At 54.5% G+C, this 25,304-nt stretch overlaps 1 protein-coding gene across 9 annotated transcripts in view; it reads right to left on the bottom strand.

Moving 5' to 3' along the window:
• The window catches only part of ERI3 (ERI1 exoribonuclease family member 3), a 129,750-nt gene that overhangs the window by 11,722 nt on the left and 92,724 nt on the right, over window positions 1-25,304 (bottom strand). For 7 of the 9 annotated variants that reach the window (XR_003433267.1, XM_027108776.1, XM_027108770.1 and 4 more), the window contains one exon: window positions 14,240-14,339. The exons of the other annotated variants lie outside the window; for them this stretch is intronic. Coding sequence is in view for 6 of the 7 variants with exons in the window: in XM_027108776.1 (XP_026964577.1) it covers window positions 14,240-14,339 (100 nt within the window). In the remaining variant the exon portion in view is untranslated. The remainder of the gene's footprint in view (window positions 1-14,239; window positions 14,340-25,304) is intronic. 9 annotated transcript variants of the gene reach the window in all.

Genomic DNA, 25,304 nt, shown 5'->3' with positions numbered 1-25,304 from the left:
TGGGTACCCCCTGCTGCCCCTAATTATCCAGGGTCTCTGTTTAGTGAGGAAGAAGGTCAATGGCTATTGGGTACATACCAAGCAGTTTCTGTCCTAGCAACATAACTGATACACCTCGCTTTGGAGCTTGGATTCCATGGTCCATCATCTTAGTCCTTTCTTGCCAATCGTCTCAACTCTCTTGCTCCCCTTTTCTCCCATCACCCTTGCCTGGAAAAACCCAAACACTGCCTTCTCTATGCTTACATCTGGGCTGAGTGTGATAAGAGAAAACTGAAACCTTACAGATTCACGCAACTCATAAAATCATAGTCATCAACCTCAGCTGGGTGTATAAAACTGCCCCATTTCCTATGTGCCTGATCAGTGTGCATGCTCTCTCTCCCTTTCTTGCTAGTTCAATTTCCAACTTTCTCTACTTTCCACAACTCTCAAACTCCCTACCCCCAACATCGCCCTGACCCTCTCACCCACACAACCTCATCTTCTACTTCACAGGAAACACAGAAGCCACACCCCTGCACCTGTGCCAGTCCTCGCCTTTCATCCTGATACAAGAGAGGAACTGTCCTGATGTCACTTCTGAAGCCCATCCCCCCACTCCACCTGGTTTCTGGAGTCTGACCCGACTGCCTTTTCAAGGGTCTTACTTTGTGAGTAACCCCCTTTCTCTCTGATATAGCTTCAGTTGCTTCTTCTGCACTGGTTCCTTCATGTAAACATGTAAATATATTAAATCTCTCCCATCTTTAAAAACAAGCTCCCTTTAATTCCTTTTCCCTCTTCCCATGTGGCTAAGACCCCATCTTTCCTCCCTTTCGTAGCCAAAGGTCTCATTTCCTCCTCTCCCACCCTGTGATCTGATTTCCCCCAGCAGCGCCTTACCAAACTGCTTTCTCTAACAATCCTTATGGCCTCATGGGGCTGAAGTCCAATGGAAGCTTTTCAGGTTTAGATCAACCCAGTGGACCGACTCATGCCTTGAAACTCTTCCCTCGGTTTCAGTGACACCACCTTTTCTCCACTACCCTCCTCCAGCTCCCCTGTCCGCGCCTGCCTTTTCTCCTGACTACCCCTAAGAGGTGGGTGTTGCTAAGAGTGGTCGTTGGAATTCTTCCCTTTTTACTGTCTGCACTCTCCCTGGGCAAACTTATCCACCCCTAAGCTTTAATTACCATATATTTTCCCATAGTTTCTAAACCTGTATTCCTACTACCACCATCCTGGTCCAGGGCACCACCCTCCCTCATCCAGGTGACATCAGTGCCCCAGCCAATCTCCTCTATAGCGTCCTTCTAAGCCACAAATCTGGTCATTTCACTGCCTGTCTTAAACCCCTTCAATGATCCTGGAACTGAAAAAGGACATCAGTAGAAATGCTGGTGAAACTGAAGTGAGGCCTTTCGTTTAGTTAACAGTAAAGTAATACCAATGTTAGTGGCCTGGTGCTGATAGTTTTACTATGATTGGGTAAGATGTTAACACTAGGTAAAGATGGGTAAGAAAGCCTTCTGCAAATGTAAAATGAGTTCCAAGTAAAAAGTTTAAGAGTTAATAATTAAAACAACAACCATCACCACCACTTCCAACGGTGCCTCACTGCTCTCAGGATAGCATCCAAACTTCTACATTAAGTCCTGGGGATCTGCCCAGGTGTCCCCCTCGGGCCTCATCTTTCCCACTCTCCTGTTGGACCGCGGAGTTCTGCCTCTTCTCCCTCGTGGGTTTTTTCACGTGCTCTTCCTTCTGCCTGGGAAGCTCCTCCCCCACTTCTCAGCTGGAGTGCCCCCTCGTCTATCCTGAGGGATGGAGGCTTGCTGTGGTTTCCTGAGGTGCCTTACCTGCGCCCCCATGTAGGCGTTAGGAACCCCTTCTGTGTGTTCCCACAGCACCCATGTTCCTCCATGTGACTGCCTCTGTCACTCCCTGTTGGACCACAAACCCTTTGGGGGCACTAAGGTTACCTCAACAGAGGCCCTCAGTAAATATGTATTAAGTGTAGGGAAGGAAGGACTGGAGGAAAAGAAAGAGGGAAGGGTGGAGGGACAAGATCACAGGTGAGCCTACTCCAGCCCTGACATTTGCCACCTGAAGCCCAGACAGGCCCAGGCCCTGAAAATCAGTCACGGTCCTTCCTTAGATTCCAACGTGCCAGTGGCTTCGGCCCCTTCCCCACCTCCACTCCTTCCTAGTACCTTCATTTCCTCAGGACCTGCTGTGCCAGGAGACTGGCTGGGACCTGAGCTCTCAAGTGACCTGGCCAGCCTGTCCTGAACCAAGACATCTGGGGGCGGAAGCTGTGGTGCTGGGGCTCCGTACACCCCGCCAATGATGCCCTGGAAAAGGGCCTGGCGATGCCTGGGGACTCTGGGAGGGGGGCTGCCCTCCCTAAGCCCAGTCCCACCTGGTAAATATTTCATCCTCAAGCTGCTCAGCTAATCCCTATTAATTTCAATACCGCTGCCTTGCCTGGCTCAGCTCCCAATGCATTATTTATCCCCTTTGTTTGTTTGTCGCTAACAGGTGGGCCCCAGCGGAGGCGCTGACTGGGGACAAGCCCACTCCATCACAGTGTGGCTGTGAATTAATCATGAGGACTAATGGGAACCACCTCAGCTCCAGGCACTTCCCTAGCCCCCTCCCCCTGCCCTGGCACCCAGGGGTGGGCCAGGCCACCTCAGCTCAATTTAACTCAATTCAAATCAACACATTTTACTCACTATCTATCCCCAAGAGTCAGACACTATGATATGCTTTGGGGATACAAGCTGAACGAAACAGACATAAATTCCTGCCCTCAGGGAACTTACAATCTAGTGGGGGAGAGAGGCATTAAACAACTTCTTAATGAGGACTGTGACGGGACGCTCCAAAGGGGGAGTGCACAGAGGAGGGGCGCTGACCAAGGCTACGAGTCAGGGAAGCTTCCTTGAAAAGCAAACTGAGCTGTGCTCTGCAGGAGGAGCGGGACTTGATTAGGCCAAGCGTGGGAATGGGGGCTCCCAAGGAAAATAAAGCCACGTGGGAAGGCCCTGAGGTGAGCGAAGGCATGGCAGGTTCCAGAAAATGAGGGAGGGCATTGTGCTGCCGCACACGGGGCACGAGGAGAGAGGCTTGAGAAAGGAGCACTCTTCTCCCTGAATGACCAGCATCTGTCCCGGCGGATTAGCACAGAGTCCTCCTGAACACCCGGACACAAGCACACACTCACACCACCTCTGCCGACCTGAGTGACATACAATTGCCTGACCTTGCGCCTGTGACACCGGAGTGGCAGTCAAGATTATGAACCTTCAACTGCACAGATCAGGAAACTCAGGCGAGCATCTGGCCTGGAGGCTTCTGAGGGGGCCAGTGTGGGCCTTAGCACCCTGAGGCTTAGGTGTGCCCGTGACAGGCCAGGGCTGGGGACACTGAACGGCCTCGGCCACAATGCTCACATCACCCCCCAGGAAGGAACCTGCCTCACCTCTGAAAACCCAGCACTGGACGGGGCACCCACAAGATGCCAGCAAACACCTGCTGAATGAATGACCGCACAAGAGCGAATCTCTCTCTGGGGAGATCCTTCCCCAGAGATCTAAATAGACGAGGTTAGAACGAGCTAACCTGTTCGCAGGGTGTTACAGTACTTTCATGGTAAGCCTCACAGTAAGCCTGAGAGGTAGGAGCCATCATCAGCCCCATTTTAAAGAGGAAGAAACAGAGGCCCTGGATGGTGAATGACTCACCCAGGACCACACAACCTGAAGTGATGGGCCGTAACCAGGATGAGGTCAGCCTGGCTCCAGGCTCCCGCATATCCATAGCTCTAACCCCTCTGTGGGGTCTCTTCCCCAAGGATCTCCCTTGGTGACTCCAGGGACCCTAGTTCTTGAGGACAATCCTAAAAGGCACCTTGTTTATGAACCAAGTGTAGCTCTGCCACGGCAGAGACCTCATTGTGCACATGATCGGGGTGTGTAATTCTATTCAAAGTGGCCACTTTGAAAATCCATGTGTCTCCAGGCTCTCCGTCCATCATGGTGTCAAGTCCTGGAGCAGAGGCATCCTTCAGCGCCTCCCAACGCCATGGTCTGTGTGCCCGCATGCCTGATCGCGCCCCTGCGCCTGTCCTTGGCTGGGAGCTGCTCTGGCAGCACTGCCCCGCCCTGTGAGAAGGCTCGGGCTAGCCTGCCTGCTTGGCCCAGCCTTACCCCTGCTTTCAGGCTAGCCTGACTGCCGGGCCCCACCCCTGCCCTAAATGCCTCCTCTGCCCTACCGGGTCTCTGTTCTCTTGGAACTAGGCAGCCAGCGTGGAGGCAGCCTCGATAACTCGCTAACGTGCTGCCCATGCTGTTCTTAAAAATTTATGACTGTGCAACATGAAAAATCCGGCTGAGGAGCCGTCATTAGCGGCGCTGCCTCCCTCCCCCACCAGAGCCGCCCTCGTAAATTGAGATTTATGGCTGCAGCAGGCGGGGCGGGGGCGCGTGCAGACGGCGAGGATGCTGTCGCGGAGACAGGCAGAGGCCGATGAGGCCGCGATGGGGCCGGGGGCTCCCCCCTGCGGCAGCTCCGGTTCATCGCAGTCTGCGGAGATAACTACCGAGAGTAACGTCTGGCCTGGGGTGCCGGCCTAGCGCGCGGATGCTGATTACGTTTAGCAGTCGGACTGCAGAGGGAGGAGCCAGTCCTGTGCCAATCACTGGCTCCTTGAGGTGTAGGGCCAGATCCTGAAGTCCAGGGGCAAGCAAGCAAGGGCCTCTTAGTAGGATGACTTGGGGAGGGGGAAGGTTGGACCTAGGGAGGAAGGATCATCCTTGCTGGGGTCACAGGGCCTGGGCCCCCCAGAGTCAGCTTCTCCAACCAGAAGCATCTAGTTTGGGCTGTGACTGTGGTATCCCAACCAGAGAATTGAAGGGGAGGGAGGGAGGGAGGAAGGAGGATGCCAGGACCCTTCCCTTCCCTCTCCTTTCTCTGGTAAGAAGGGCCAGTGGAGAGGATGTTAAAGGCAGGAGGGCAAGGACTGGATCAGTCACAGAGCCTCCCCTGACAGAGGCCAGGCTGGGGCTGAAGAGGAGAGGAGGTGAGCCCATGAGCCTGCTGCCCACCCCCCCCCCCGCAGGCCCTCCCGATTACCTCCCCTCTGCTTCCCCCCCTGCTCACTTAGCCCTGTCAGCCAGGCCATTATGAAATTGGGGTTTCATTTACAGACTAATTAAACATTACAGCTTGTTCACAATTACAACGCGGGGATGAGGGAGTAACTAATTACAGAAGAAATGAGCTAACATTTATCTCTGCTCCCACCCTCCCTCTACCCACTGCCCCCCCACCCCCGCCCCAATCTGGCTTCCTCCCACTCTCTGGTCAGTACCAGCTCTCAAGGCTTATTACCTAGGATGGGGGACTGGAAGGGTACCCACCCACCCTAGATACCAGTTTGGGCTGCGGTTCCCAGCTACCCCAGGGGAGGGGCTTAGCTCCCAGAGCCCTGCCACCAGAGACAGTCAGGGCTTTTGTGCAAGACCCTGTGGGTGAAAGGACCCTGTGATGGTACGTGTGGCCCTCATATGGGGGGTGGGGACCTGCTCTGGTGTACAACTGTGACAGCACTGTGGAGCCATGTGGCCCTATGTATCTTTATCTTGCGGGGCAAGGTTTTGCTGTGACTGCTGCAGACAAAGATTTGTGTGATGGGCTGTGAGTGTGAATGATCCATGCCCTAACCCCCAAACCCCCAGGGCAGAATATGAAAGAACCAGGCAGCTGCTGGAGGTGATGGTCTAAGCGGGCCTGGGATGTGGCCCCGGCAGCTCCAGGACCAAATCCCCACTGGGCGACCTTATTCACTCCCTCAGAAGCAAGAGAAGCAAGCAGGGTTACCCTGCCCTAGGGCTCATCTCGTCCTGTCCTCGGGCTGGCCTTGGCTTCCGGCCAGATGCCCCCCTGGGGCCCAAGGAGCCTCCTGGGGGCCTGGGGTGCCCCCTGTGGGCAGGAGTCCTGGGGTCTGGCTGGCCTGCTGCAGAGTTTAATAATAGTAACAGTGAGAGTAAGCGTTTCCATCCCTCCTGCCTTTGGGCAGAAGAAGAAAGGAAAGAGGAGGGAGAGGAGGGAGTGGAGGGAGCGGGCTGAAGGGAGGCTTTGAGGCCTCAGAACTCACATCAAACGGCCGGATCTGGGCCTAATTGTCTGACCCCTGCCCCTGCCTTCAATCAGCTCTGCGGCTCCCCGCCCGCCCCTCGCCTAACTAGCAGCCATGTTCTCCTCATTAGGACAAGCTCCCCTTGCACACATGTCCCCGGACATGTCCCCAGCACTCCTGGTGGGAGGGTACAGCGGGGACCCAGTTTTGGCGGGGCTCCTGGGACAGCTATTCCCTCAGCCACAGCTGGCTGGCCTGAGCGGCTCAGCACCTCTCCCTGAGCTGCAGGGTCCTGGATGCCACGTGCTGTGACATATCCCTGGGCTGGCTCAGCCGCTGGGTGCATTCTGTCCTCTGTGTGTCCTTCTTGATACAGCCCAACTGTCTCAGACACACAGTTCCTGAGGGCAAGATGCATTTGAATCCTGCCCGCTTCGGGCTGGTTCAGCTGTTTCAGCCCGGCAGGGGTTCTGGTCTGGGTCAGGGTCTGTGTTCAGAGGCTAGGAGCTGAAGGAACTTGTCTGCCTACTGTGCAAGGGCGGTTCCCTTAAACAGATCCAGGCGTGGCGATGTGTGAGTGTCTGCGGCTGGTGGCATGGCAGTGTGGCAGGAGAGCTTGGTGGTTAAGAGCTCTGACCCTAGAGAGATGTGTGTTTAAATTCTAGCTCTCCTGCTTCCTTGCCCTGCTGCCTTGGGTGCATGACAACCTTCCTGAGCCTCAGTTTCCTTATATACAGGAGAGGTGACAGCCCCAATCTCACAGGGTTTGGGAATTCAATGAGATTACAGACATAAAGTCCTCTGTACTACATCTGGCACTCAGCAAATCTTGTGGAAGGATACAGGTGTGGATGGCGGATTCAGACCAGACCAAACAAATTCCCTTCTCCACAGGCCACAGGCCTCGCTTCGTCCAGCTGGGTCAATAGTGTCAGGGACAGAAGGAGCTGTGAAGAAGGGTCCAGAGCCCTGCAGAAAAAAAGAGCAGCTCCCAGGGGACCCAGCTGATACCAGGGGCAGAAGCACCAATGCTGGAACCAAAGCTTGGGGGCAGGAATGTCACACAGCAGTTTCAGGTGGGAGGGGCAGGGGCCCAGCTTAAGGACTGTCAGGTGGCTTGAGGTCAGATAAGGTAAGTTAGTAGGGCTGGTCCATGAGGTATGGATCGTCCCTTGAGTACAGTGGGCTTGGAAGGAGGGGATGCTGTGAACACCAGTGGAGTGAAGGCTGACTGGACTGCTCTAGGTATTAATTCTCAAGGTACCAGACCTGTACAGGATTGGGGGAAGGGCTGGCCTGGTCTGGGCCCTGACATTGTCTCTCACCTTAAACCAGTGGTAATGACTTGCAAATATTGATGAAAACACAAACTACAGAGACTGTGCTTTTCGGGGAGCGAAGGTGGGGAGAGGGGATAAGGAGGAAAATAAACTGAAATGAAGTCCGGTTATCTCCCATCTGTGGCTGCTCCTAATCCCCCAGCCCAAAGGAATCCAATGCAGCCCCTTATCTGCCCTGTCAATCACTCCATCACCGCCCAGTGCTTGGTGGGCACCGCACGCCCTCGCACACACTCAAGCACATGCTCACACATGCACACACACGCACACACTCACTCCAACTCTTGCTCCAACACTCCTGCCCACCCCCAGCCCATTACTTCTCTGAGTAGGAGCAGCCAGCACGCAGGTCCTGCCAGATGGATGCAATTTGCATAATATCAGCAGCGGAGGCTGCAAGATCACCAGGGGTCAGGGCGCTGACATCCCCGCACAGTCTATCTGCAAGTGCTAATTTGGCCAGCATTGATCTGTCTTTCTGATTTCTTTGTCATTTACGTCTGCGATGGTTTGACAGGAGATACAGAGAGAGACAAGGGGAGGCCAAGCCAGGCCTGGGGCTAGGAAGGTAGGGAAACAAAGATTGTACTTCCCAGCGCATCTCACACACACAGAACACACACAGACATACACCAGAACCTCCTCCATCTATCTGTCACTACACTCATCCATCCGTCCATCCATTTTTCCATCTGTAGTTGCTCCTGAAGACTAGAGCCTGGTATCTGGCAAGGACCAGTTCCTCAGATGTCCCTGGACTCCAAGGGTGCCAGCTCAGGGGGGAAGGCGTGAGCAGCCCTGAGCACTATTGCAGGCAGGCCAGTGGAGGCCCTGTCAATGCCTGGAGACTTAACCCTCCTTGTGGCTGGCCATCCCCTGGCTCCTCACTTTCTCTGGGACACACTAGAAAGAACTGGACGGGGCGGAGAGGCGGGAGGTGGTGTAGGGGAGTGGTAGTGCTGGGGAAACAAGCACACTCCAGCTGTCTCTGACGCCTCCTCATAAGGCAGCTGTGCTGACTCCTCCCCTCCCAGCCCTGAATATGGCCAAAGCAGAGGGGAGGGGGTGAGGCACCCGTCTGCCTCTCCGGGACAGGGTTATCATGGCTGCAGAAGCCTCATATCAACTCTTCACCACCCTCAGGTCATCCAAAGCCCAGCCTGGGCTCTGGCTGATTCTGAAGACCCCTAGCTCAGCCAGGAAGCCCAAGGTCAGATCGGGTCCACATCCTACCTGCTGGACCCCTGGCCAGAGTCCCCACATTCTCCCCTTGGGAGGAGGGTTCACCACAGGGATGGGGACGCTGCCTGGGCAGGAGATGTCATGGGGGAGGGGAGGGGAGGAGAAGATGGGAATTCTGGGAAGGAAGAGCCCACTGCAGAGAGGTGGGCATGGTCACTCTGTCAAGGGAGGCAGAGGGGCTTGAGCCTTCCAAGGGTGCCCCCCAGTGGCTCTGTCTTCACCCCACCTCTTTCCCTCGCCCACAGCAGCAGGAGCAGGTGATCAGAAGGAACTCCCTGCTGGGCAAGAGGGGGGCTGGCGTTTGGTGTGTGCTAATCCCGGGCCGAGGTCTTCAGAGGGACCGGGGAACTTCAAGGAGGGAAAGGCAGAGCTGTACTGCAGACGAGCTCATTAGCCAGCACCCCACCCCCCCACGAGGAGGAGGGCGGGCAGCCCAGGGAGCGCGGCAGCGGAGGCGGCAGAGAAAAGGCTGTCACTGTCCTTTCTTCCTTTTGGTACAAGCATCTCCCTGAACCGACGATTCTCCTGCAGTGACACCTCTCACGGGCGCTAATGAGATCCGTGTCACAGAGCTAATGTGCTCTGACTGGACTCTGATAGACACCCCACTCCTTCAGGGGAGCCCACAGGCCAGCACTGCCCCCCAGGGCCAGGCCCCACCTGCCACCTGCCGGCCCGCTCTCTTGCCAAACTGTGCTGGGCAGCAAGCTTCTGAGAGAGCCCACCTGGTGTCGGGCCATCCCGTCTCACCTGGAGCCTTTGGGACCCCCAGTCCCTGAGCAGAGAGGGTAAGCGGCCAGGGCAAGACCACCCAGCTGGGCACCAGGGAAGGTTCCGACTGTTCTCCCCGCCTGTGACACCAGCAGTCTGTGGGGCCTCTGTGTCCCAACAACAGGGGAAATCTGACATTTCCCGTGCAGACTTCCAAAAAGAAAGAAGGGAAGGAGGCCCAGGCCCCGCTCTTAGAGAGGTCAAGTCCGTAGGGCCTGATCATCACCTATAACTGGGGTCCCGGGATGTATTCTGCGTGCTCACAGTGGGAGGGCCAGGCAAGATCCCCAGAGGAGGGGGCCCCTGCAATACGGGCAGGATTTTCCTGGGCCACAAGGTGGAGCGCCAACAGAAATCACAGTGCAGAACTAACTGTCGGGGTCAGGAGGAGGCCGGAAGCCAAGTGTTAGGGCCCCGGCTCCAAGGGCGACTGTAGCAGGGTGAAGGGTGGAGATGCCCCCGCCCCTTTCTTCCTCAGCTGCTGCTACCGAAGACTGTCAAGACCTGTGTGTTTTACACGACACTGAGGGAAAGGGAGAACGTGAGCTTGTTTTCTTCCTCACCATCTCTGTTGGCAGCACAAAGCCCAAGACCAAAAAGGTGCTCCTGGCTCAGCACGGTGGTGAGAACACAGGCTTTGTGCTCAGGTGGACCTGGGTTTGAACCCTGGCTCCTCCCTTCAACTGCCTGTGTGACCTCAAGCAAGTCACTTAGCTAAGCCTGAGCCTCCCAATCTGTAAAATGGGAATGCCAATGCCTGCCTTCACGAGAGCGTGAAAATTAAATCAGCGCCCCAGATAATGCGAGTGCGTGCTGACCACTTGCTGAAATGAAAGAAGGCCCACTCAGCAGTGCCCTCTGGAGGCCGCCCTGCCTCGGAAGCTGCCCGAGCCAAGAGCGCTGACGGAGCCCGCCGACCCAGCCAGTCAGCAGTCCTACAAATGTGCAGTCCCCTCACCTACAACCTGCTCCACGCCACCTGCTCACCAGGCTCCCAAGGGCAAATCCACCCCCCAGGAGGAGGCGTCCCTCCCCGACCACGAGCCCACTCGGACAGCCTCCGAGCCCCCTCTCTGCCCGGAGCTCCATCCTGGAACCCTACCTCTTCCTCAGTCCCCAGGGCCAAGCCCTCACCCCATCCTGGCGACTGTACCTGTGAGCTGGGTGGGGGCAGGGCCCTGTGGCCGTCATCTCCCAATGCACGTTCAGCACCTACCACAGCTCCTGACACACAGTAGGTGCAAGGCAGACGTCCACCACCTCCCTCCCCATGGCCACTGCCGGCCCTGAACTAACCACCACCTTCCGCATGCCTTATTACATACGCCCCCACCCCGACGCCCGTGGCCTCCCCTTCTGCGATTTCTCCTCACTAGTCCTCCCTATACATACTCTCAGATGGTGCTGACTGGAACCCAACTCTGACCAGATCACTCCTCTATCCAAACACCCTACGGCTCCCCCTCAAACAGCTCAGCCGGGCGCACCGATCCCAGTGGGCCCCTCCCTTCCACAGCCTAGGCCCCTGCCCTGCCTGTCAGCCCACGCCTCCAGCTCGCCTGCCCCCTTACTCTGTCAGCACCTCCTCCACCCCAATGCTCAGCAGGAGTCCCCGCCAGGTAGGTCCCACAGGCTTCCCCTGCCACACATACCTTAGAAGGAGACTCAGAAGATCCCTCCAGGGCCCAGGGTCATCGGTGATCTGCACACCCCGCCACTGCCCCCCACAGCATTGTGGGAGAAGCCAGCAGCTCCTGGACAGGGCCAGGCTGTGGGATCTGCAGAGCCCTTACCCAGCATCACTAGTGCTGCCTCACCTCCCAGCAAGATACATACCACTCCCCACTTCGGGCTGGCAGCTCCTCACACAGTTAATTAGCACCATGTCACTGAGGACCAGCCTGAATGGCCAGTGACAGGAGCTGACCCCTGACCCCAGGGCTGGGAAACAGTCCACATCAAACTCTTACAGCGCGACCCTTTTAGCACGCACAGTAACTCAGGGCACCGTCAGCTGAAGCTCATTAAAGCTGTCTCTTTGGCGCGAGGGCCATTAACCTCACCGCTCAAAACCCGCACCTCCCCTCCCCGCCTCTCCCAGCCCAATTAATGCCCTGCATCCTCCCCCCCTTCCAAGCACCCTCACCCACACCTCAGAGCCAGCCAGGAGCTGGCAGGGCAGCCCTCTTCATTCACAGATACAAGGACCAAGTGCCAGGAGCCCCCAGTGCCCTGGGGAGACCCTGGCATGGGCAGAGCGACAGAGGAGGCAGCTCCTTGAGCAGCCACTGTGTGCAGACTGCACAGGCCCTTCACACAGGGGACCTCGCTGAGCTTTCCCAACAGCCCCGAGAGGCAGGTAGCATTGGCCCTTGTCTAAGGTCACAGGGCCTGAACTGCTTCTGGCTCCAAAGCCCTGACTTTATTGTCACCCATAGCCTTGGGCTGTCCCCTGGGGCCCACCCAGATGGAAAAACCTTCTTCTCTGAAGAAAGAGGGAATACTTCAGGGGTCCAACCCAAAGTCAACATGGGTGAACCAACAAGAACGACATCAATGAGTCCCAGGAGAGAGCAGAAAGTGGGAACAAGGAACCCCTTCCTCTCACAAACACCCCCAGGACAGATACACAGAAGCAGGGCACCCAACTCAAGGCTGCGTGGGGTGCATTAACTCAGTCCTGCCAGCCCCTCCCACCAGGCAGACTCAGTTTCTGGCAGCTCCTCCTTCCCTGGGCCAATGCAAGTCTTCCCAGTGGCCTTGGTTCTCCGGTCCCTCCCTCTCCCGTCACGCTTGCACTGATTCATCCACTCACTCACTGACTGTCCATTCATCTACCATAGCATTTGTTGAGCACCTACTTAGAACTAGTGTGTACAGCACCAACTGCCTCACTGATTCTGGATCTGAGCTCTGATCCTGTCCTTATCTCACTCATGAACTTCCTGTCTCCTCAAAACCTCACAAAAGACCACACCCTCTAACCTGGCATTCAAGGCTGGCTTGTTCCCCGTTTAATTTCTAGCCGCTTCCTAACCCAAATGTCCCACTCCAGTCATGGCAAACTACTTGCAGACATCCAAAATTATCCTCTCAGCATGTCAGGCTTCCTCCTGCCTTTGGGCTTTTGTACACACAGTTTCCCCAAAGTGGAAAACCCTTCCCCCATCTGCCTACCTAGCAAACTCCTATTCATCCTTCAGGCATCCCCTGACCCAAGTCTCATCTTCTCTAGGAAACTTCCTGCTGACCTCCAAGGCCTATCAGCTTGCTAGGTTTGGGGTCTCCTCTAGGCTGTACAAAATAACTCCTGTGGGAGGGAACAGCAGTGGTTGTGGGGTACTCCCAATTCCCCAGGCCCATTGACCACTTTCTCTTTCCCCCTGGATCCCAGGAGAGCCTTGGGGGCCAATAAGAATGATATGGGGTGTCCCTGAAGTCAGTGAAATGTAAATGAAGAAGTAGAAGCCACTTGGCAACTGAGGACAGGGGAAACCTCCCTTGGGGCAGCCCAGGTGTTTCTATCACGACCCTGAGTACCCTGGGTGGCAACTGCCCAGTTCAGTCTCTGTCTCCTCCCAGGATGTGAGCTCCCCGAGGACAGGAACATCCACTCAGCATGCCCAGCCCCACTAGGCACCTGTGATGTCTGTGGACAGGATTAGGGGCCAGTCTGTAGCAGGTGACTGGACCCTTTCGGTGTTATCTTGCCAGTCCCCTCCCCCTCATACCTCCCAAAGGTACACAGGTTATGATAATGTCGTAGCACCACCCAGGGACACCCCTGCTCCTCCCCACTTGGAACAAAGCCTATGCCTGTCAAGTACCCTGCTTGAAAGCATTTGTATGCACATGTGTGCAGATGCACACACAAAATAAGATACACAGAAATGAACAGACACACTTTCTGATGGATACACATACAGGCTGATGGTTGCTTCCATACACAGGCAGATGCCCCCAGGAAAATGTATATAGATACACTGTGACACATACACACATACACGTATCCCTCAAAAAGATACACGTACATGGACACATATAAACCCCTAGACAAACACACAGAGACATGCAGCTGAAGGTGCCATTCACACACACAGACACATATCCACAATGACATATATAAGAAGCTAGCAGAGCCTCCAATGCCTAGAACCAGCCCCCTCCCATGCAGGAATCCCCCCTGAGGGTGCACCCCCATCTGGTACCCCAAGTGGCTCCTCCCAACCCAGGCACCGCTCAATGGAGGCTGCTGCTCCTACGGGGGAGTTCAATACCCTGTGGACAGAGCCATCGGTCAGAAGGACCCTGACTAATTAAAAGCTGGTGAGGTTTAAATAATTCATCTCCTTAACTCCCATTGATCGCCCAGTTTAGTGGCCACAGACTTGAAACAATATTAAACAGCCTTCTCTAGCTCCACGGGGGGTGGGTAAGCTGACATGTGCCCACCCCTCTGAGGACATCACCCACCAGAGATGCGGCCAAGGGCAGGATCCCTTGGCCTGAATCCAAGGCCACCTGTGACCCACCCAAAGCCCAGACCCCAGCCTCCTCTTGAACGTTGTTTTGAGAGATACTTTCCAATGGTCAGATTCCACTCTCCCCTCACTCCACCCCCCTTCCCTGCTCCCCCCAGCTATGGAGAGCACCCTGCTGGAGCACTGAATGAGCCACGGAACCCTCTGTGTGCCGGGGAACTGGGGCATGTGGGCAGGGGACGGACCGAGTTGCCAGGGGGATATGTGGAGGGACTGACCAATGCCGCTGTGGGGCCGGCCTATGTGTTGCAGGCTGAGGCCCTTGTTCATGTCTAGAAGTCCATTCTTGGGCCAGCAGCCCATGGCGAAGCTGTAAGCCTGGAAGACAGGAGGCAAGAGTGGTTACCAGAGGTCCTGACCCCTGACCCAATCCCATCACTCACCAACACCCCCAGCCCCCCATGCCTTCCCAGCAAGGGCTTACTCTCATCATGCCACTTCATGGGAGTCCCCTTGCTGGGTCCCCTTTCCACCAGGGCCCCCTCCAGAAAACCCCTTCCTTCTCCACAGCTCCCTTTCTCCTGGGTGTCTCCCCATCAGAGGCCCCCGGCTCCCACGGGGTGCCCCTCACCAGGCTCCTTTCTGGAGCTCCCATTTACTAAGATTCTCCTGATCAGGACCCCTCCTCTCATAGGGCATCCCCTTCAACCCATGCCCCCCCTTTCCAGAGTCTCTGGCCCTCTGCTGGGCCCCTTCCCCACAGCATTACTGGTCACAGAGACTGCTGTTGGAAGGGACTTGGAGACCAATATATTCAGACTTCACTCCACAGACAGGAAAACTGAAGCCAGAGACAAGCGGGCCAACTACCTGCCTGTGGTCAAGTTGCTTTTGACCTGGAGGCAGGCCAGACTGCGGAGCTGAGTGCCACATGGGGGCTCAGCTGAGGAGGGGTAAGGTCACCTGGCCGACTCAGGCAGCTGTGAGGGGACCACGTGAAGAGTGTGTGTGTGCGTGTGTGTGTATGTGTGTGTGTGTGCGTGTGTGTGTGTGTGTGTGTGTGGTGGGGAGCAGATCTTGCTGAAGGTCAAGTGCTCACTTATGCATATTCAAAGCAGCCACCCATCGATCTGTACTTAATTGTTTTCCTGGGGTTGGGGAAGGAAGTGCTGGGGGTATCGATCTGCTCAGGCCCCCAGCACTCCATTGTCCCCCTCTGTCCCCTGGCCACCACCCACCTCCATGGTGGGGGGGGGCAGGGCACACGTCAGGCCAGGGACAGCACCTTCTCTTACATCCCTTACAGGCTCGATGACCAGATGTCACAGATGAGGAAACTGAGGCCAAGAAGAGACTTATAAGGGTTAGAATGCTATTAAGTGGCCCAACAGGGATTTAATTCCTGTTCAGCCTACTAGCAAGTCCCAGGCCTCTACCAGTGGGCTTGCGAGGCTAGCTGACTCTTCAAAGATTGCCCATCTCCTCACCTTAGAAGTCCCCAAACACCAGGCTGTCCTCCCAGTGGCAGGAAGGTGACAGTGTGTGGGACAGTGGTCAGTGGGAATGAAGCTTGGGTGAGTTTCCAGAAGTTGGATGGTGAGTCCACTGGTGGAACTAAGGTGACTGCTAGCCATGGTCAGGCAGGCACTGCAGAGCCCCCGCCCACCACTGGGCCCAGGAGGTCTCCATCCCACTATAGACTGCCTCCCAGTGGAAGAGTATCCAGCACGGGGTCAAAAACAGAAGACAGGAGGCTGGACACACAGGCTGTGCCAGGACCAAGGGGCTGGGCAGAGGTCTAGTACCCTTCCTTCCCAGCTGCAGGAACCAAGCCTCAGCCCCTTGGGCAGTGGGAGGCTAGGAGCCAGTGTACTTCAACCTCAGCTCCCTCCAAAGCCACTTTCCTTGACCACAGAGGTACCAGCCACAGCCCAACTTCCCAGCCAACCCTCCCACCCTTCCCCAGGCCACAGCTGTACCCACAAATCGGGGGCTGAGCGTGAGGCTCAAGGACAGGGGAGAGGACGCTGGCTTGGAGCCAGGGCAGGGCTGGGACACAGGCAGCAAGGAGAACAGCCAGTGGGCGGTGCACAGCTGGAGGAGCTGCTGAGCGTGGTCAGGGCCGCGGCTGGAGCGCAGTGGGCCAGAGAGCAGTGGCGGGCTGGCTTTCAAGTACTTTAAAATCACTTACAAAGGGCGGATTAAACGATCAAAAATTCCATTTAATAGGACAAATAAAGAAATAACAATCTACTCTATCAGCCTGGAGAAGGCGAGCTGGATGGGTTTTTTTCCCCTCTAAAAAGGAAAAAAGGGAAGGAAGGGGGAAAAAAAGAAGGATAATGTGTGTTTACTCAAGCAAAGAAAAAAATATTTAAGTGATGTCGGGGAGAAGATTGCAGTAACTAGTGAAGAATAACATCGTCTACTTTGCTGTCAAATCACACCCGAATTTCAGTAATAGATTCTCGGCTGACACTCAATTCAATTCGAAGGTGATCCTGCTTTATCCCAGCCCATCAAATATTAAACACTTGCATTAGCAGGTGCTGCCGCTTCCCGGCTTAAAGCGGCGGGCGGGCGGCAGGGCTGCGGAGGCCCCTCTGCTCCACTTGCGGCTCGGGGACAGGGCAGCTCAGCGTTATCTGCACGTCATCCTGAGTCTTATCGCAGCTAAGCGGGAAGACCACTTCAGATAACATTAGGCGCTTGCCCCACGCGTCACCATGATTAGATTATTATTATAATTATGACCCCCCAAGATCTTCTGCAGATGGGGATGTGCGGAAGCGGGGTGGAGGGCAGCAGAGCCCAGGAGGGCCAGACTGGGCCTGGCTGGTCCAGGGCAAGCCGAGACCCACGGGGGGAAAACAGGGGTACCAGGCAAGGCGGTAGCCCAGTCCCGCCTGACGAATGCCTTTCAGGAAGGGCAGTCTAGCTTGTCAGAGCCGGGGCGAGATGAATTGGCGTCTCCACCGCAGCCGCGGGTGTCATGCCGCACAGTTTCGTATTCCCAGATAAGGCGTGATAACCAATGGCTGCCATGACATGGCCTCATCCAGCACTTCCTCAGGGGGGCACGGGGAGGGGGGAGGGGAAGGCACGTGCACATGGGTCTGCCAAGCTCCTAATAAGAGGGGTTTAATTTTTACAAATGCTGCTTCCAGCGGGGCCTTCACATACCAGCCAAAGTCCAAAATGATATTAAAAACGGTTAATTAAAACTGCTCTCCTTCAGCCTGGGCTCCCCCACTGCTGCCCCTGCTGAGAACCCTGGCATATCTCCTCCAGGTACTGCCATGCACCTCTGCAGAGCTGAACCTTCAGAAGTGACCACCTGCCTCGTGGAACCCCCCCTAGGCACAGTACCAGGGCACAGCCCCACAAGCTCCCCTCAACTCCTGCTATCCCAGGTACCCCTCAGGCACAGCCAGCAGAGAGCCACCCAGAGAACACAGGGTCCTTTCACAATCTGTGCTCCTATCAATGTGCGGTCTGGATCTTGCACCTGCTGCCCCTGTGAGCCTGTACCCACATGCCCCCCCCCCCCCCAGTACTCACTTCTAAAGTCCTTCCCCTACTCCCCCCCACCCCAGATATATACACCATCGAGCATGAGTACACACACACACCAAACTCTCCCTCAGATGACTCAGCCCATCCTTCTATTCCCTACTCCCTTCAGGCATCCTCCCTAAGAGATTACATCCATCTGTGAATCTTAGCAGAGCCTTCCCAGGAGTCCAGCTCAGGGCAAGGTGATGTGGGCTATATCTCAGAGATTCTGGCTGGGAAGTCAAGGCTGGGACTTCTGCAGATGGGGATGAGCCATCAGAGCAGGAGGACTGGGGAGGCTGTCCCCTGTGGGTTGCCCACAAGCACAATGGAGAAAGACAGGCCCATGAGGGGTTGGAGATGGCTAGGAGAGCTTCCTGGAGGAAGTGGTACTGGAGGCACCAGGAAGAAGACACAGCAAGGACAAAGGAGAATGACAGGAGCAAGCTTGATGAGAACAGGCAAAGGCTGGGGTGTGGCTGGGGCAGCCAACATGGGTGGAAGGAGAAAATATCTTGAGGGCTGCCTCCCAGCTCTGTGCAACACTGGCCACTGTCATCAGTCAAGGGGCCCTAATATTGTCTACCCCCTTTCTCCCACCTACTTCCTATCCCCACTCCCTCCCTCTCTTCTGCCAGCCTTTGGGGTGTGGGGTAAGGCACTCAAAAGCTTTTTGACCCTGCTCAGTGTTGGGCAGAAAGTTAAGAGCTAAAGCCTGTGCCTGGGCCCCTTTCCCATGCTGGTTCCAAATTCTCTGGGTGCCACTTCTCTAGCTGCACCTTTCCCAGCTACCAGGGCCCAACCTGCCCATCTGTGGCTTCCCGGCCAGAGGGTGGGGCAGGTGGAAGGATGACGGAGGAGTCCTATCCAGGGCAGGTAGAGGCGGGGTGAAAGATGCTGGGCCTCCCAAACCACCCACCCCAGCCCTGTGCCAGGCAGGCACGCACACTTTCCTTCCCCTGGGCTGCTGTAATTTCCATGCGCAGGGAAGCAGGTGCCGAGCTGTTCCCGGCTGGCTCTCCCCTCTCGCGGCTCTGCCCGCCTTGGCTGCTGCCCCATTAGCTTAGTGGCCAGCCATCTGCGACGGGCCTGCCGCGCAGCCCTGCTGTAGGCGCGGCGGGTGGCCCCCTGTGTAACAGGGAGCTTTGCCATTAGCGCCTTTAATATTCTGACACCTCAGCACAGCCTGCTATTACATGCAAACGCTGATCGCCCTGTGAAATTACATTGCTGGGCCCGCGAAATGGAATCGTGTATAATCAGCCTCCTCCATGCACTGTCAGTCCCATCACAAACACTGCGCCCGGCGGCTTACGGGGGCTTAGCAGCTGCGACAAGTGTATTGGGTTTAATAGATGAAGTAGCCCTCATCGGCAGCAGCATCAGATCCTTCAAAGAGGAAAGAAGAGGCATCGACAGCTGCTAGGGTGTCTCTGCCCACCCATTTGCTACCTTACCAGGGCCCTGAGAGTTGGGTTGACACAGAGTGGGCAGGGGCAGTGGCTGGGTCTAGAACCCAGCTCAGACCGCAAAGAGAAGCACAAACTGCTCTGCAACTTCCAGAAAACCCAGAGCCTGCAAGCTGGCAGCAGCACATCTGACCCATCCATCCTCGAGGTCACCCTGTGGGCCTAAGGCTGAAGGGCCATTTCCCAAGAGGCGGAACCAAATCAAATCACCTTGCTTTCCCATAAACACCCAACAGGCAAAGATACAGAGGTGATACTCTGGAGGATGGGGGGAGAGAGAGTCTGACAGACATAACTACTACCTAACCTTTTCTTTAACTGGCCAACACATTTACAGTTGGTGAACCAAGTACCAAGGCAACAAATATACATGAGGATGGTGTTCCCAGCAGCCCAGGCCTCATGGAAAGGCAGTGTGTTCAGGCTCAGGCGTTGGTTCCCAATTCTGCCAATTATTAGCACCATAACTTTGGATGAGTTATTAAACCTCTCTGAGCCTCAACTTCCTGTACTGTAAGATGGGATAATAGTTCTTTCTCCCCGGTATACCTGAGGTCACTCAGGAACACCCACTCCCACTGCCACCTGCCACCTCCAAATATTCTTGGTGCCATCACCCAAAATGCAGATCGCCTTTGAGATGCTGGCCCCTCTCCCTTTTCCAGGTTCAGTTTAACACCGATCATGGCAGACTGTATTTTCCAGTGACTGTCATAACATTATCTTCCATCTCACATATGCTCTTCTTGCAACATGACTCTGATAAACCTGCCATCAAGAGGGACTGAGTCTAGGGCTTCCCTAGTGGCGCAGTGGTTAAGAATCCGCCTGCCAATGCAGGGGACACGGGTTCGAGCCCTGGTCTGGGAAGATCCCACATGCCGTGGAGCAACTAAGCCCGTGCGCCACAACTACTGAGCCTGCGCTCTAGAGCCCACGAGCCACAACTACTGAGTCCATGTGCCACAACTACTGAAGCCCGTGCACCTAGAGCCCGTGCTCCACAACAAGAGAAGCCACTGCAATGAGAAGCCCACGCACCGCAACGAAGACCCAATGCAACCAAAAATAAATAATAAATTAATTAATTAATTTTAAAAAATCATAAAAAGAAAGGGGGGAGTCTATACCTCTCCCTTTGAAATGGGGTGGGCTTTTTTTTTTTTTTTACTATTTCAACCAAAATAGTAATGCAGAAGTAATGCTATGTGATTTCAAGGGTATTTCAGAAATGCTGAGGAAGCTTCCTCCTCACTCGCTGGAACATTTTCCCTGGAGCCCTGAGCTGCTTGTAAGTGGTAAGACTGCTCCAAGGCAGCCATGCTGGGAGGAAGCCCAAACTAGCCCACAAGGAGAGACCACATGGAGAAGCCATGAGACTAGGTGAAGAAAGAGAGATGCCCAGCCAGCCCCCAGCTGCTCCACCCACACACTGTGCCAGCTCCAGTCACTGACCACAAATACATGAGAGAACCTGGGCCAGAACTACCTAACTGAGCCTTTCCTGAATTCCTGACTCATAGAAACCATGAGAGATAATAAAACAGCCGTCGTCGTTTTAAGTCACTAAGTTTTGGGTGACAAGTTATGCAGCAGTTCTGGAAAACTAATGCCTACTCACTTCTGGATATATTGTGTCAATACTTTCAACTTCCTCTTTCTGGCTGCTTCTAGACAATTCTTCCTCTCCCTCTGGGACCTCATTCTAAATCATCATCACTCTGGGTAACTTCAGTATCTACAGGATAAACCCACTCATGAATCTAGCCTCTTGATTTCTCAGCTCCCTGTGCTCTAATGACCTTCTCCTCTACCAATTTCAGCCATCTCTCCCTGGGGCCACACCCGGGGCCTTATTACCCAGCACTGCTCTCCTTCTGGAATCATACAATGACAGATTCCACTCTGATCTCAGCCTCTGTCCTTCCAGCTTTTGAACCCTCTCTCCCTCTACTCTTGCTTTTTTTCCTCATCTGTCAATCCCCTTCTAGCCCTTTTCTACCAAACCTGGACTTCTTGAATCTATGACTTCAACCAGCCCAATCTTTTTGTTTGTTTGTTTTTTGGTTTTTTTTTTTGCGGTACGCGGGCCTCTCACTGCTGTGGCCTCTCCCGTTGCGGAGCACAGGCTCCGGACGCGCAGGCCCAGCAGCCATGGCTCACGGGCCAAGCCGCTCCGCGGCATGTGGGATCCTCCCAGACCGGGACACGAACCCGCGTCCCCTGCATCGGCAGGCGGACTCTCAACCACTGCGCCACCAGGGAAGCCCCAACCAGCCCAATCTTGAACTTCCCTAAGAAACCCCAACATGGCTCTGTTTCACCACACTTGCACTTGAGCTCAGTGATCCTGGAAAGAAGTCACTGTTCTGTATAGAAAGTGGCCACTATAGATCCAAGATCACTATCTTAGCAACCCTCAATGGTATCCCCCCACCCTACTCCCCTCCTACTTTCACAAAGAAAATAAAAGCTGCTAGGCAGAACTCTTCCGACAGCATGCCCTTCATATACAAATGCATCTGTATCCTTCCCCACCTGCTCGTGCACCAATGCTGTTCTAATGGAAGAGACACCTCACGTCCAGCCTAAGGGCAAGCCCACACTTGTGCTGTACATCTCACTCTTTTTCCACCTCCTCAGGCCCTGTTTCATCTAGTATCCCCTTTCTTTCTAAATTCTGAACCTCCCCATTTCTGCTGGCTCCTTTCCATTAGCATTCAAGCATATGCTTGAATCTCTATCATCTTTACATAACTTTTTGTGTCTTAGTTCCCTTTTTGTAAAATGGGAGGAAAAACAGTTCCTACCCCATAGAGTTGATGTGAATGAGTTATTGCATGCACAGTGCTTAAAACGATGCCTGGCTCTTTGAAATTTATATAAGTATTAGATAATTATTTTTAAAGTCTTCCATTCATTCCACATCCTGATCCAGCTACTGCCTGTTCTCCTGTTAACAACCAAACTTCTCAAGGCTGTCTCCACTCACCTCCCCAACACCCCTTAACCCCTGCAGTCTGGTTGTCAGCCTTATCATGTCACTTAGCTCCGGCGAAGGTCAACAGTTCTCACCATGCTGCCCACGTCTACGGACAGTTTCAGGCTCTTGCTGCCTTTGCCACCCTGCAGCCTGCTTCACATCTTTGAAATCCTTCTCCTTTGATTTTTCTCAACACCCTACTCTTTGCGTTTTCCCCTCTCTCTGACGTCTTCCTCACAGTCTCCTGTAGAGTCTCATTCATCTGGTCATGTGTGGGCTTATGCATGTTCCCTTCCTGTTTCGGTCTGTGCTCTACCACTCTCCCTGGGTGATTTCTTCAACTCCCTGGTCTTCGACCTCTCCAACTTGCAAATTGACATTTTTTGCCACTACTTGAGTGTCAAACATATATTCTATTGCCTACCTGGCACTTCCACCTGGATTCCACCCAGGCACTTCATTCTCAGTAGGTTTAAAACCAATTTCAACATCTCCTCTCCAAAGTGCTCCTTCTCCTGGGCTCCCAAATCCCAGTGAAAACCCTTACCATCTACCTGGTCTACCAGAAATGTGGGGGCCAGCCTTGCTTCCTTCTTCTTCCTTACCTCTCACCAAGTCCTGAGATTGCTGTTTCATGCCCCCAAGACTCTACTCGAGCAATTCCTTCAGCCTACCCAGGATGCCCTCTGCCTTCTCCCACTTTTTTCCCCTAATGAACACATACTCTTCTTTCAACACTCAATTCAAAAGTATCTTCCATCACCAGGCCTTTCCTGACTTGTCCCTTCCTTAAACCCACCCAGACTCTGAATAGCATCTGTATTATTAGATTTGTTTACAGCCCCATGATTCTGGGGGGGGCTGTATCTGCTCTCTCTGAACGGCCTCCTTTGAGGCAAGGGCAAGAAAGCACCTCTCTGGATATAATCCCGCCAGGCAGAAAGGCCTGGTTTTCAGAGTTGCTGCTCCTGCCAGTCCTGTTCAGTCTCCTTCAGGAACCACTGTTGATCCTGCCCAGCGGAACAGCAATCCCACCTGACACCCAGCCATCCTTGGAACTGGGGGCTCAGCTGCCTGGGTTAGGAAAGAAGGGGAGACTGTCCCTGTCTCCCTTCTCCTTTTCTGAGCTCTTTGGTCTTATGGGTGGTCTTGACTCCATTCCTCGGGCCAGCGGAGACCTGGCCAGCACGGCTACAGCAGCAAAAGGACAGACACTCCCATCAGGTGACACAAACCCATCCTTTCTACCTCCAGCTGGTAGTTCTCCATGTTCACAGTGTTCCCTGGCTTCCAACATACTTCAGGGGCACCAGAGCTGCTGCCGCCTCTGTCCATCAACAGCACTTGAGTGGAATCATTATTTTCTCTGTGTACTTAACCTTCCTGCTCACTGCCTACAACAGGACAGCTGCCTCTAGTGCGTGGGACCATCACCACAGCAAAGGCAGGGGCTGTGCCACAGGTCCAGGACCCACAACATTTGGAAGACAGCTGCCAGCGCAGTTTGGTCCCTTGGGTCCTGAGTCAATTTTTGGGTAGAGCAATCTTCATCATGTTCCCAGAGCCCTTGCTTCACTGCTGAGTCACAGTGGACTTGGGGACACTGAGGTTTCTGGGGAGAGAACCAGATAAGGAGCAGGATCCTGAGCCGTGCCGCCTGAGCCTCCACAGAGGAGGCTGGCCTGGCTGGGGCTCCACGTGCACCGCCACAGAGTCAAGGCAGCAGGTCGGTCTGAGCCAGCTGCCCAGAGTGAGGGCTACATTGTGGGTTTTCTTTGTTTTCATTACAATTTCTTCTCCCATTGCTTCTTTTGAGCCAGCCCTTTCCTCCCCGGGGTGCTGGGGATTGAATGAAACACCACCCCCGGCTCCAATAAGTGTATTTCAATTACATCTGTCACTGCATAACGATATAATGATATATCATGTGATATTAAATCCATGGTAATCATATCAGGGATTTTTTTTAATCGTGCGCTAATCGCATTATTACATCTCTATAATTAACAACAGGAGGTATGGAAATTCAGTTAAGGCAGAAGGCTCAAGGTACTCCCCCCACCCCACCCCCGCCCTAGCTCCCCCAGATTAGGGCCCGATTAGGAGATGGGAACTGCAGGGCACTAGCAAGATGGGCCAACGCTCCCACCTCCCAGTACCTCAGCCATGGGCACAGCCTTCAGTATCCGGGGCTGGCAGACATAGGCCAGACTGAGACCAGGGTGCTGTCTGTCTTGTGGCTGCTCAGGAAAGAGCCTGGGGCAGAGGCCACACAGAGAGGGCCAACAACAAGGCAGCTGGGCCTGCCAGACCTCCTGCCATTGCAGCGCCAAATCTTCAAACCAGCAAGGCCCTCAAAGGTGCTTGTAGGGCACAAGGCAAGTTCCTGCCTCATGGCCTCCTAGACCAGAATTCCTCCTACTATTGCTACACATACTCCCTCCCTTGACCTAGCCCTTTGTGTTGGCAGCTCTTAACATCACCAAGTCCAGCAGCTGTGATGTCTCTGCCTCTCAATCCTATCATCCCTGAGCTGAACAGATCCGATTCTTCTTGGGGCCATTCCTCCTCAACTCTCCCTCTGAAGTTTGGCCCTGACGACCGCGTGACAAGTGGATTTCTGATAACCACTGGAGCCGTTCTCCCATCCCCCCAGATGGTCCAAGTTCTTATGTCCTCCCACCCAGGCCTATATGGAGAAGGGAGGGGCTTGGGACTGCAGCCTGAACTATGTCAAATGACCCTGTCTCTCCCACCCCCTTCCTGATACTGAGCTGTCAGGACTAATCCCCTCAGGGGTGTCAGAAACCAGTCTGCAAAGCAGAATTTTGTGTTTCAAGTCCAAAGCTTTGAACTTGGCATGTAACTAGTCCTCAGTGAGGGGCAGGCATTTTGCTAAGTTTGACTCTCAGAAGTTGGACAGGCCTGAAGATGAAAGAGAAAAATCATGTCCTTTTTCCTAATAAAAAGGAGACACTAATAGCAGTCAGCACTTAGGCAAAGCACTTTAAGTTTCTAAAGTCCTTTCCAAATTAAAATATAAGCCTTTACTGAGCATGTGACACCACCATCACGGCCACCCAGCCCTCAGAAACGAAGGGAGGTACGTGCTGGCACCCAGCACACACATCTTCACTTCTTTCTCCCTAGGAAAATGGAAAGGGTGCTCAAACCTTCATCCCAGACCTCCCTCCCTCTATGTTGGCTTGCTCATGTAACACACACTTAATGAGCAAATCCATGTGCCAAGCTCTGTGCCCGGTGCTGGGGATAAAGCACACTAGGCAGCTTGCTGCCTTCCAAGCTAGGGACGTCCCTGGCGGTCCAGTGCTGAAG

Source organism: Aethalodelphis obliquidens, unplaced genomic scaffold (genome assembly GCF_003676395.1).
Source record: "Aethalodelphis obliquidens isolate GAN/ISIS:26980383/991018 unplaced genomic scaffold, ASM367639v1 scaffold9, whole genome shotgun sequence".
NCBI classification, from domain to species: Eukaryota; Metazoa; Chordata; class Mammalia; order Artiodactyla; family Delphinidae; genus Aethalodelphis; species Aethalodelphis obliquidens.
Note: the sequence above shows the minus strand (reverse complement) of the source record. Positions and strands in the feature narration are given on the sequence as shown.